The sequence below is a fragment of the Solenopsis invicta genome, chromosome 5 (assembly GCF_016802725.1).
Source record: "Solenopsis invicta isolate M01_SB chromosome 5, UNIL_Sinv_3.0, whole genome shotgun sequence".
Classification (NCBI taxonomy): Eukaryota; Metazoa; Arthropoda; class Insecta; order Hymenoptera; family Formicidae; genus Solenopsis; species Solenopsis invicta.
Window position 1 is genome coordinate 7339263 of NC_052668.1, and position 13235 is coordinate 7352497.

General features: G+C 45.7%; 1 protein-coding gene across 3 annotated transcripts; it reads right to left on the minus strand.

Annotated features, from left to right (window-relative positions):
- Positions 1–1929: 1929 nt before the first annotated feature.
- On the minus strand, positions 1930–12672 carry LOC105201081. Of its 3 annotated transcripts, XR_005574808.1 has the most exons (6): positions 12555–12672; positions 12216–12416; positions 10133–10230; positions 4661–4880; positions 3418–4417; positions 1930–3020 (listed from the first exon to the last, which is right to left on the minus strand). XR_005574808.1 is itself a non-coding variant. In XM_026141233.2 (5 exons), exons 1-5 carry the CDS (start codon positions 12580–12582, stop codon positions 3631–3633), a joined length of 600 nt encoding a protein of 199 aa, XP_025997018.1. In that variant the 5' UTR covers positions 12583–12672; the 3' UTR covers positions 1930–3630. The 3 variants fall into 3 exon arrangements, 2 of the variants coding, with proteins under 2 accessions (XP_025997018.1, XP_011167241.2); XM_026141233.2 differs by having other exon boundaries at positions 1930–3683; XM_011168939.3 differs by having other exon boundaries at positions 1930–4417.
- Positions 12673–13235: the final 563 nt, after the last annotated feature.

The following is a 13235-nucleotide window of genomic DNA, read 5'->3' on the forward strand; positions in this document are numbered from 1 at the left end:
AATACGAGGAGTACGACCCGGCAAACCCAGGGATCGATCCGGCCTGGAGCCAGCTAAGGCTTCGTCAACCGACTCCGCAAGCAGCAGCAGCGGAAATCCCGCGCAGCATCGCGATCGCCGGCCAGAAGGGAGGATGTCTCGTCCAGCCCTCCGATCGACGGAACCGGGCAAAGATGGAGTGGCTCAATCCACCCACCGCACGACCAAAATCCCGTCGACAGCCTGCGGCAACACCACCACCGCACCCATCGCTCGAACCAGCGCGAGTGATGGGACAACTATTGCCTCCACCGATTGAAGTAGAGGTCGAGCCAGGGCACAGAATCAGCATGCCACACTTCGCTGCCAACCGCGCACGAGAATAAAAGACTCGCTCGGGAGAAAAGCGGTGGCACGTACGCTTTAATCACGACGAAAGCGTGCGCCGCATACGAGAAATTCCGCCAAAATAACAAAAAATAAATAAATAAATGGATGTCTCGTGCCTCAAATTCAGGCACTTCCTGAGGGGGGGGGGGGGAGTGATATAACGATGCACCCCGTATAAAGCATCGTCCCGGCAAACATCGACTAGAAAGGCCGCCGGGCCATAACCGGGGTACCTCGGGTACCCGTTTTTAAGACTCTGAATACCGCGATACCGCCTGGCGTCAAACACCGCCAGAGGAGACGCGCCGAGTCATCGCACGCGTTGAGTCGACGTGCACGCGCACTCGGAGGACACGCGGTCTTCCCTACCCCGACGACTCCGCCGTCAAGCACCAAAAAGATAACGGAGGCGAGCGGAGTCGCTCGGTATAAATAGGGCCGTCACGACGAGAAACGGCAACTCCATCACCGACCAGCCTTCCGATAACGATCCGTTGCGTCTGTGATATCCCGCTCCCGAAATCGGAACCCCGGTCGAAGAGTGCTTGGCCGCGGCGAGAGGGTACTCCGCCTCCGACGCCGAATACACCAGCCTCCAAGAGTCGAGACCCACTCAAGCACCAAGAGTCTTGGTCAGCGAGCCGGTTCCCGGCGACCCGGAGGCTACCCTCCTCACCTCGCGACATCCACCAAAACCGCGACCGCCGTGTTCGGGGTCCCGGGTCAAGTTACTTGACAGGGTGTCGCGCGTCCAGCCTACCTGCGACGATCCCGTTGCGACCGCCATACCGCGCAGGAAGTCGACCCGCCCGCGAGAACCGCGACACGACGGCTAGCCCGCGGACCGTACCGCGAAACCACGCCTACGAAACACGGCACGCCGTAGACCGCGCCCGCGCAAAGATTCCGCCGGTATACCATTGTACGATCTGGCGACAAAGCACATCGACTCTTGTATATATGTAGATATATTACCGTGTATATATTATCCGTCCCAATAGCCAAATATACGTCAATTTAAACCATATCTCGCGTGTAGTGTCTTAAACCGCCCCGCCGGCCTTCTTTTCTCTCGCGTTGAACCATTTTCGAGGCCTAGCACCGAACACTCAACGAGCTGATCCGTGCGCGGAAAGTCGATAAATTACAATCTTATTAAGCAGTGTGATCCTGGTGACTCTATAATGGCTGATCGTGAATTTACCGTCCAAGATTTGTTAGCGCCAAGACAAGTATCAATAAATATTCCAGCTTTTCTAAAAGGCAGGACTCAGTTACCAGGTATGACTCTTCTTAAAGATCGCAAACTTGCCAGCAGTTTCTACATAGAGAAACTCATAGGCTTAACAAAAACATACAAAATTTTGAAAACTGAACTTCTTGTTTGCTATGTAACTTTAGGAAGTGAAATTTTCTATGTGTGCTGTATTCTTTGTAATTTTCGAGAAAACATTGTAAGTGCAGATGCGTAAGGTTTGAAAAAGGATATCTATTTGAAACAGGATTTTGGGTATGTTGCATAGGAATTTTCTGTATAAACTAAATAAAATACAAAATAAATGCAATGCAAACTGTTTTTTTTTTGTAGCGTAGTTACACATGAACATACAATCTAATACTGAAAAGGCCTGTATTAAAATTACTTGTTGCTATACATTTTATAATAAAACAATATAGCTACATCACAGTACATTCTATGAAACTATATAAAATACAAAACATTTGAGACATAACAAAAGACAACGTAGAATAAAATATAAAATAATACTTTCACAGATTTAATAATAAATAATTATATATAGCATCTCTCTCTCTCTCTGTAGATACAGTATTAAAAACAAAACTAAACTTGCAATTTTCTTCTTTACATATCTGTCGTATCATATTCATTTTTGATTGACTTTATGTAAAAAAGTTATAATTTTAAAAGGAACTAGCATAATCTGTAAAACAGCTTGATGCCGGTAGATTATAACTTAAAAATAAAATATTGTTTTTAAACATTTTTGTCTCCGCAAAATATATGAGATATTTAGTTGCTTAAGTCAAAACCTGAGTATATACTCTGAGTAATGTCTGTAATAATACTTATTTAAAAGAGCTGGAAGAAAATACTTCTCATAAAACAGATCAAGTTTAGATAACATTTCTCTAATAAAAGTAGGATTTTGTTCAATTAATATTATCTTTAAATCACAATAGGTATAAACTACCAGGTAATAAACTTTTTTACCGCAACTGATAACTGAGCTTGAATTTGATACATATATTGAAGGTTAGATTTCAAACATAGAGAACCTTTTTCATCAAAGTACAAATATGGCACAGTAAATGGATTTATCACACTGTTACGTGAGGAGTATGGGCATTTTACTTCAATTAGATCATTTTGTCCCAACAATCTATCTGGTGAAACAACTAAATATGGGCGTTTCTTTGACACAATTAACCCTGACTCTTCTACTTTAAATTTAATTCCAGTATATTCAATATATTTACTGATGGCAGCCTCTTTATTAATGATACCATGATCCAGTGCCGCACTGTGTATTTTCTTTGGATTCAGCAGTCTTAAAGCAAGTGATCTCGCAGCCTCTTCTGTTTTAACCATACAGCAATCTTTAAAGTGACTAGCTGTAATACAAACCTTCCTACGAATAAACCATAGAGGATTATTAGACTGACCACGAGTTTCTATCTCTATTTTTACCACATCTTCATCTGCCACATCAAGAAGAAGCATGGATTGAAGCAGTTTATTTTTAGGATTTACTCGTAAATATGTATGATCCAATTCCACGCCATAGGAATTTGCGGGAACAAGAAGGTGCTTGAAAAGCATGCTCGAATTGAATGATGCACACAAATTAAGAAGTCTTTCTTTGCTATATATCCCCCTGTATTTCGGAGGTCTGGGATCAAACTGAATAGAATTGAAAGAATGGTTCCTTTGCAGGGAAGCAGCTTTCAATGGAGTGCCTTGGTACTTCTTTGGTTTATGGAAAGTTTGTAACTGTTGAGTACATGCCTGTCTCAATATTATATTACCTTCATGTACCATTTGTTCAATTCCAAGGAGCAGCACAATAACCTGTTTGCAATGAGCTGAGCCTCCTTCTCTTGCAGCACATTTGCAATGACTGGCTTCTATTACAGCTTCATTTGTAATCTTGACGTTGTAGGTCACTTTCTTGTACATCTGTGCATGTACCAGTCCTTTAAAGAAGAAAATGTCATCCCTCTTGCAGCATCTAACATATTCTAAAAACTTATCCTTGTACATGGCCTCACCCACATCATCTTTTTTCTCAAACCTGAAAACAAAAAAATATGGGTAATTAACAAGTGTAGAAATACTTTTACCTCATCCCTTGTAGAAAAATACTACTGAGCACTACTAATGCATAGTAGTATTTTGAGGCACTACGGCACTACTGCACCACTACACTACACTACACTACACTGGACTACTGCACTACGACACTACTGAATACTACCACACTACTGCTGCAGTAGTGCAGTAGTGTTCAGCAGTATTAAGCAGTATTAAGTGCTAAGATATTCTGTAGTTCTTATTTTGTTTTATAAGTTGTTTTTAATACATGTTCGAAAAATGCTATTCTCGAATGTTTAGAACGTTATATCTGTAATAAAATTATGAAATTTAAAAATAGCGTGATTCTGAGGAAATATTAAATTTGAACATAATGTATACATATGATGTTTGTATAAATATTACACAAAAAATTCAATTTATGACTCCAAATATTTATATTCTAAAAATTACAAAAAGTTACTGAAAAATCAAATGTTACAAAAGGTTTTTACAGAAGCAATAAAGCGGTAAATATAAAAATTACAAAAATATATAAACATTTATAGAAAATAACACTAATGCAAAATATTATGTGCAACAATACAAAATATTATGTTTTCTGTTTTTATGGTAGTCAGTTCCTCGGGCATGCATTGTTGCATTTACGCTTGACAGCGTCCCAAAACTTTTTCTCATCGTCATTTCCAGGTGGAAATTTATTGAAGACATGTGCTAAAAAGAAAAGAACATTGCAGACATTTTGTGTATATTGCAAACAAGCGAAATTTATACATAACAATTAAAGTGATAATTTAATTAGATTTATGAATAAATTAGTTTGAAATTAATATAACAACGTGAAAATTTCTGTGACATTTTCTCTGAAAATTTGTTAAAATTGATTCGATTTTCAGAAAAATTTTAAACAACATTCTGTGAGTTTAAATTTTTTGAAATTGTACAACAATTACATACCTCTAATTGCCGCAACTTTCGATGGATACAGTATTTGTTTTTTGGCAGCCTTGTTTGAAACATTGGACTTTGTACCCGTAAAAGAGGAAATTGCCAATTCTTCCTTCAAAAATAGTACACCTAATAGGTCACAGACCAATTTCTCCATAGTGTCGTGGTTACATTTTTGTAACAACTTTGTCAACACTTTGCATGGCCAAGGTCCTCCAAGGTTGGTTGTCTATACAAAAAAATATAAAAAATGGTACATATAGGCAATATACAATTTCCCGTAGGGGTCTGGAGTCGTTTCGGGGCCTCCCGAGGCTGCGGATCGACTCTAGATACAGGAATTGGCGTTCCTGCGGTTTCCCAAGCTCGCTAGGGGTCTGCGGTCTCTCGTAGACCGTAGATTCAGGGATCTCAGCGACCCTGGCGCCCAAGCTGACACACCGTAATCCATCACGTGCTGAAATTACGTGCGGGATGGACCGGGGACCTTGGCTTTACCGCCCGGGTCGCGAGGAGTCAACCTCTATAAAAAATCAAGGAGGCGGCGTCTGAGATGCCGCGTTTCGCGCCTCAGACGCCACGGTAGTGAATTCTTCATTTAGTGTACGGTGTTCGTCGCGGCGAGGGGCCGGGTCGCCTTCTCCTTGCAGAATCCTGGGGCGATCTTCTGGTCGATGATTAAATCCCGCGTGTTGACCCGCTGGTTGTCGATGTCTCCGGCTAGCCCGGGTGCATCGGCGCCGGGCCCTCGGGCCTAGGATCAGCCCATATACCGGTGCGACTGGTGCTTCCTCTCGGGGATGTTCCTCGTTAGCGCGGGGGCATCGTCGTGGGGGGTGCTAGCTCTTGCCGAGGCCTTGAGTCGGGGGATCGCTCTGGGTGCCTGTCGGGATCGGGGGTCCCGACTGCCCACCGCAGTCCATTGTCTGGCGCGCGTCGATCGTGGGTCATCCCGGGTGTGCGCTTAACCGCGTGCACTTAGGTTTTGTTATATGTTCTTCCCTGGTCAGCGCGGGCGATGTGTGTGTTGTCCAATAGAGTCGCCTTGGGCCGATGGTCCCCGGACACCGGCCTGTAGTATCCCTTGGGGCGAGGGTGAGGTTCCCCTCGTAAAATAATACCCCATTTATGAATTACATGGTTAACGATAGGGATACACTACCGCGCAGAGGGGGGGTCGGATACCCCAGGGCCGGCAAGGGAGGACTAGTATCGCAGGTGCCCCCTTGTCGTTATCTTTCGACGGGCGGCCGCGCGGAGTGCCCGCACGCTCCGCCGGCTATCGGACTAGTGTGGTGATTAATGTTCGTATTCGTCCCCGCGCTAGACGGATAGGCCAAAGGTCTTGTCCAGTTCATTGGAGGGACTCGAGGTCTAAAGCCTATCAGCGCTTCCTGTGGCGCCGACGCCTCGATAAGGCGATAACGCCTTATTGTAGCTTCACAAGTTCATCTTCGTGGAGTCTTGTCGGCGTGGAGTCCGTAGATGAGATTTCCTCCTCCTCGAGTGACGGGGGAGGTGCCTCCCTTGACGGGAGGGGTGGAGTTGAGCCGTCCCCGGTGGACGAGGCCTCTGCCCTGACTGTCGAGGGGGACACGATCCTGCTAGCTGACGACTGCCGCAAGGCAAGCTTCGACCGGCAGGACGACAACGTGATCGGGTCGTCGAAGACCCGATTTTTCGAAATGGTGGCGTACCCGACGCTACTGCAGAGCGGCGGAGGCAGAACGCCGATTCTCGTCCGTGGGGGAGGCTCGAACGGGGAGGACCTCGCTGACCCGCCTTGTCGGAGGCGGCAGGGGCTCTCTCAGCTCAGGACTGAGCCCATGGACGTGGATCAGCGAGAGGAAGAAGAAGGAGCGATGGCCGGGAACCCCTTGGAGCCGGTCATCGATTTGGACGAGTCGGAGGGCCGTGTCCGGATCCCAGATGTCCCGGGGGACGGATCCGACCTTCCGGCTCACGTTAGAAGTAGACGCGCCCGTGGCCGACCCCGTTTGGACGGGAGTGGACCCTTCAGGTCCCCCTCCCCACTGTCCGACGGGGCGGACACAGAGGACCGGTTCCATGGGGTTCCTTTGGAGCAGTTTAGGGCCCGCCGACTCCGAGCCAACGTCATCCGGAGCTCGGAGTCGGAGGGAGAGGGAACGGGGGCGAATGATACGCGGCCTCGGCAGCGTATCAGGATCCCCCCAACCCTATTTACGCCGGATCAGCGCCGGTACGTGGACCGGCAGTTAGGTGTGATCTCCAGGAGCACAACCACGGACCTGGCCGGTTTGGCCGATGGTTGGCTTCGGGAGATCGAAGGCGCGCGAAATAAGGCGTCCACAGGTTGCCCACTGTCGGGCAACCTGTCTGGACGCATAAAGTTGAACACCCATCTCGCCCGGGAGGCGCTCATGACGCTGGCGTACCGCGCCATGGGCCGTCTCGGGCGGGATGATGGCAAGAAGAAGCGACAACCGCAGCCCGGGAGGAGGAGGTTCGCTCCTTGAGGTCGCCGAATTGAGGGGGCAGCTGGGGGTCGCGAAGAGGGCCCTCATGCTGCAAAGCGGTCCCTCCACGGCTGCTTCACAGCCGACGAGGAGAAGATCTCCTTCCCCTCCGTCGCCCCCGTCGGTCGCTTCTGCCCCCGGCTCTTCTCTTTTCGAGGAGCGAGTGCTGGGGACGTTGGAGCGGCTGACGGCGACGGTGGAGGGCCTGGAAAGGCGTCTGGCGCGGGTGGAAACGGGGGCTGTTCCGGCCGCCGTCCCCACCGACGCCAGGGGCAAGAAGAAGAAAGGTAAGGGGGGAAAGGGGAGTGTGGGAGCTCCGCGGGAGGTGCCGTGGGGAAGATCTCCTTCCCCTCCTGCGCCCCCCGCCGTGCCGGCGACAGCGCCCGGCCCCAATACGCCTACGAGCGATCGGAGCTGGGTCGAGGTCGTCGGCACTCGAAAGAGGAGAAGGGTAGAGAGGAGGGGGGGGATCGCAGGACGTTCCCTCCCTTCCAACATCTCCCGGAGAGTGGGTGAGGGGGTGTTCCCCCCATCGACTAGAGAGAGCGCGACTCGGCCCTCGGGGGCAGCGGCGTCTGCTGCCCCCCCGGCGGCCGAGCTGAAAAAGAAGAAGAAACAGAAATAGGGAGGTCCGCCGCGAAGCAGGCGAGGAAGATAGGGAAGCGCCCCAAGTCATCGGCGATTCTGGTGACGGTGACAGGGGACGACGCTTCCTACGCGGGAGTTATACGGCGGGCCCGAGAGTCTATAGCTCTCGGGGACATCCTGCCGCAAGAGAGCAATGGGCTGCGGGTTCGCCAAGCCCAGGCCGGGGGTCTCCTCCTGGAGATCCCCGACGAAGATAGTAAGCCAGCGGCGGAGCGACTGGCCTCTGAGATGCGTCGCGTCGCGGGGGGCCCGGACGTGCGGATCTCTTGCCCTCTGCGGAGGGTGGGGATCCGTATCACCGGGTTTGACGATTCAGTGACTCCGGAGGAGGTGGCCACGGTCGCCGACTCCGGGTCATGCTTCGTGGCGGACCTCAAAGTGGGTCGGGTGACGCGCAGTCGGCGGGGGCTGAGCTCTGTGACAGTGCAGTGCCCGGTCACCGCCGCTGCGGAGATCGCCCGAGTGGGGAGTCTGGCCCTGGGTTGGGTGGCGGCTCGCGTGGAGGTGCTCAAGGCACCTCTGCAGCGATGCTTTCGATGCCTAGCCCAGGGACATACGCAGCACCGGTGCCCTGGCGGTGTCGACAGGGCCCGATGCTGCTTCAATTGCGGGGGGGAGGGGGCCACCCAGGCAGAATGCGCGAATAGGCCGTTCTGCCCGGAGTGTGCCTCGAAAGGAAAAACGCACAATCACCGCCCAGGCGGTGAGAAGTGCATAAGGGTTCCCCCGGCGGTGCGACCGGGGAAGAAGGCTCCCCCTCTTCCACGGCGGGAGGAGGGCGGAGACTCGGAAGAAGATCGGCCGCTGACCCCTCCGCCTCCCTCCCCGCCCGGCGCTCAGGCCGTGGATGGTGGTGTGTCGGAGGGACCGGTGACCGATATAGACATGGAGGAGAACCCTCCCGTGACGGAGGCCTCTGTCGGTGAGGCTTTCATCACGGGAGTAATTGAGATATCGTAGGAGTCGTCCGGAGCATCTGGGCTCCGGACAAGTCTGCCGTCCAAGAAGAGGTGCGAGGCACTCGACAGTCCGAGTGCCTCGCACCTCCCCCAGGCGAAGGTGGTACTCGAACCCCTCCCTCTCCCGCAACGGGAGAAGCGAGTGGGACGAGACTCGAGCACCCCTCTCAAGAAGGCGTTGAGACCCCAGACGGAGAAGGCGTTGACGCCTTCTCCCCCGGGGTCGCCTATCCTCGGAGGAGATAAGGCCGCGGAGTGACTCCCCTGGGGGGGAGTCATTACGCGATCCTGGGCCTCGTTTCCGGCTGCCCCTGCGCTCGGGGATGCCCAGGAGACGAAGACCCTGACTGCTGGGCCGCCCGATGAGTAGGGGTCTCCGCTCATCCGGCGAGCCGGCCACACGAGGATAGGAGATAGGCCCGGTCGGTCCCCCTCGGGACCATTGGACCTTGGGTAGGGGGTTGGCGCGGAACGGGTAAGTTCGGCGCTCGCCTCCTGCCCTAAAGGAGCGCGGGGGGGCGTGCGGTGGTTTTCACGGCGCTACCCCGGGGTGGACAAGGCGGCAGCTGACGTATCTCGGCTGCCGCCCTGGCACGTCCTCTTCCAACCTGACAAACTGGCGCGTCGGGGGGCTCACGCTCCGACCCCGGGGGAAGGCTACTGATGAAATGGCGTATTGCTGGCCGGGGCCTTCCCTCAATCTGGGGCGAGGTGGCTCGGTGAGGTTTTTAGTTGGTAGGCGGGTTAGGGAGAGCCTGGTCGCTGAAATTATGAGGCCGGGTTAGCACCGTCCTGACTCGAGTCCAACACTACCAGGTCTAGCCAACCTGGCGTGCCATGAGCATTTCTCTCATCGTACCAAAAAAAGGGGGGGGGGCAATATACAATTATGGATGATTCTTTTTGAAATAGGACAAAAAAAAAGAAACCATTTTTGAAACCAATTGACACATTTTAAAACGTTCAGTACAAAGTAAAAGAATGTAATGCTTATTTAGAAATAAATTAATGTTGTCTATAATTTAACGAAAAATAAAGTCATATGATTTTTTTCCATACGTTTTTTGTAAAATTGCGACATTTATTTACAATTCTAGTTGCCGTACAATGAAATCTGAAAACTTACAAGGCATACAATTTTATTATTTATAGAAAATGGTAACAATGATAAATAAGCAATTTGTTCATTATTTGTATATCATTAAAAGGGCGGGACTCAAATACCTACCGTTCAGTTATCCAAAAATCCTAACGGATACCGGAAAATACTCATACGTTCATTTACTTTAAGGTTTGTTCGTAATTTATAATATTAACGTATTGAATTTGTTTTAAAATGTAAATATAATGAACGTATATAATTAATTGCTACTCACGTCTTCATTATGTTGCTCGCTTGTCTCTTTATGAATAGCAGATAAAATATCATCATTATTATTGTCCTGCGATCCTTCGGCCCCATCTTCTTCCACAGCTATAAATGTGTTAGTAGATTTGTTATTATGTGTATACAATCGAGAAAATTAGTAAATATTAAAATAAAATGGCAAAAAAGTAACTAATGAAAAATATTATATAATAAGAAAAATATAAAATTATACAACAAAAATATAAAATAAAAATTAAAATTAAAAACTTTTATTTTAAGAGCAGGGTATACAGTGCGAAAAAACTACAATGAAGTGAAAAAGTTTCTATTTACGTAAGTTATACATATCATAAAAATATATTGTAATTTAATAGAGATTCGTACTCTTTAAAACAAGTTATGCTAAAAAAAAATCGAAAGGTGATATAATTTTGGCTAATACTGTATGATATAATATATAAAGTGTATACTAAATACTCTAAAAGATTTTATGGGATGATTCTTCACACAAATTTGAGATAAAAACTTTATATGTCTGAAACGACTAGTCTCAAAAATTTAGAGTGTCAAAGTAGGAGAAAAAATTCCATTTTTTCCAAAGGGTAGGAATCTCGTTTTCCAAAAATTTCATAAACCAGTTAAATTATTTTGATAAAATTGTGTATGTTTGAAGGACATAAAAACTCATTTTTTAGAGCTATTTTTTAGAGCTTTATTTTTTTATTCAATCGGGGGCGTACCCAAAAATAAGCGATTATTTTTTTTTAGTGAAAGAACTGGTACGCCACTGATTTTTTTTAATTTGAAATTTTTTAATGATAAATGAGATAAATTATTAAAAATATGATCTCTTTAACATTTTTGATAGATTTAGTCGTTTTTGAGAAAAAAAAAATAAATTCAAATTTGTTGAATGCAAATTAACTAAATTGTTATTGACTAAGCCGTTTTGGACGTATATCATGAGTTTCCGTCTCAAATTTGTGTAAAGAATCACCCTTTAAAGTTTTAGAATATTTAGTATATATCTTGTATATATATACATGATGTTTATACCTTGTATAATGATATACGAGGTGTGATCAAAAAGTAAGGTGACTTTTCATTTTTATAAAAAAATATTTATTTATTCATCCAAAATTATGTTATCCCCTTCAAAATAATCCCCCTCTGATACAATGCATTTGTGCCAGCGCTTTTTCCAGTCGTCAAAACATTTCTGAAATGCACTTTTGGGTATTGCCTTGAGCTCCTCCAGCGATGCAGCCTTAATCTCCTCAATCATCGCAAATCTTCGTCCTTTCATAGGCCTTTTCAATTTTGGGAAGAGGAAAATGCTTCGTCACCAGTTATAACCCTGGTTATAACCCTTTTGAGCAGATCAGGATCATCATTGACGTCGTTCAACATGTCTTGGGCGATGTTCATGCGACGCTGCTTCTGATCAAAATTAAGCAGTTTTGGAACGAATTTTGCTGACATACGTGTCATACCCAAAACATTCGTTAAAATTAATTGGCATGAGTCAAACGATATGTTAAGATCATCAGCTATTTCTCTAATCGTGATTCGACGATTTTTCAACACAATTTCTTTCACTTCCTCAACATTTTCGTCGGTTTTTGACGTGCTGGGGCGTCCAGAGCAGGGTTCATCGTTAACATTTTCTCGGCCCTCTTGGAATAACTTATACCAATTATAAACATTTTTTTGCTCAAAGTTGACTCACCGTACGCCACTGTCAACATTTCAAGAGTTTTTGAACACTTAATACCATTTTTTACACAAAAATTAATACAAACTCTCTGCTCCATTATTTTCAACAGCAAAAAATCGCTGAGCACGTAAACACGAGTCTAACCTTTATGCCTCTCACATAAAAACAACACATGCTATATAGTCAAAACTGTGAACATATGATCGTGACGAGTGTACCAACACAAAAAAAAAAATTTTGAAATTAGAGTGTACAGAGCGCGCAAAATTCAAAAAGTCACCTTACTTTTTGATCACACCTCGTACATATGTATATATACATATACATATCGTAATGATAATCGCAATATGTATATACTTTTAAAATAACTCACCACGTAATTCAGTTTCGGAATTATCTTTTGCGACATTAGATCTACCGCTGCATTCTATTTGCATCGTGACGTCAGTATGAAATTTCTGTACATCATCCATTATGTTATTGCTTTTGTTTGACCTTTGTATTATTTGTACTTCTTTTATTTCCTTTATGTCAGATTTTAAACATTTTAAATCTTGTCTAATTGTTGCAAAACCTAAACAGATATAAAATGAACAAAAAACGTTGTCATTATCGATGAGATAGACATATTGTCACATATTTCTGATATGTTTTGGAAATCTTTGATAAATAATGTATTATGTTACAAAAAAAATATGAAAAATATAATTACCTTTCTGAAGGCACTTTATCATATCCATTAATTATTTGGGAGGGTCCCAGATGCGCACGGACCCAATCGGACACCACCAATCACGTAATCTAATCTAACCCAATCAAGGAAATACTCTAGGCATCGGCCACTATAATTGGTGGTGTCCAATTGGGTCTGTGCGCATTTGGGACCCTCCCAATTATTTCACTCATAAATACGCGATCACAGTGCGTGTTTCGTACAGATTCTCTTATTTCATCCACATTTTCATTTAATAAGGACTCGGCAGGTATCTCGTTTTCCTTGTGACCTTTCAGACTCTACAATGTAACATATAATTTTCAATACTTAAAATAATGCAAAATGCGACAATAACTTATAAAAAAGTTTAACAACGATTGTTGGCAGATAATTCTTTAACAAAAATCTTTCATAAGATGGAATATATAGCAACCGAAATTTATTTCAATGTGTCTTATAATATAAAAATAATAAAAATTACATACACGGGTAATAATAAATTCATTGTTCGTATATATTTACCGTTTTTTTCGCTTCTTTAAACTTCTCCACGTTTCAGACCGCCATGCAACGGCGTTTGATTGAGCTATCTGAAAATCAGAAATCAAATTTCATGATGCGATGGGTAAATATCATATATTATTTTTCCATATTATTTTATGTACCTTTTTTGCCTTG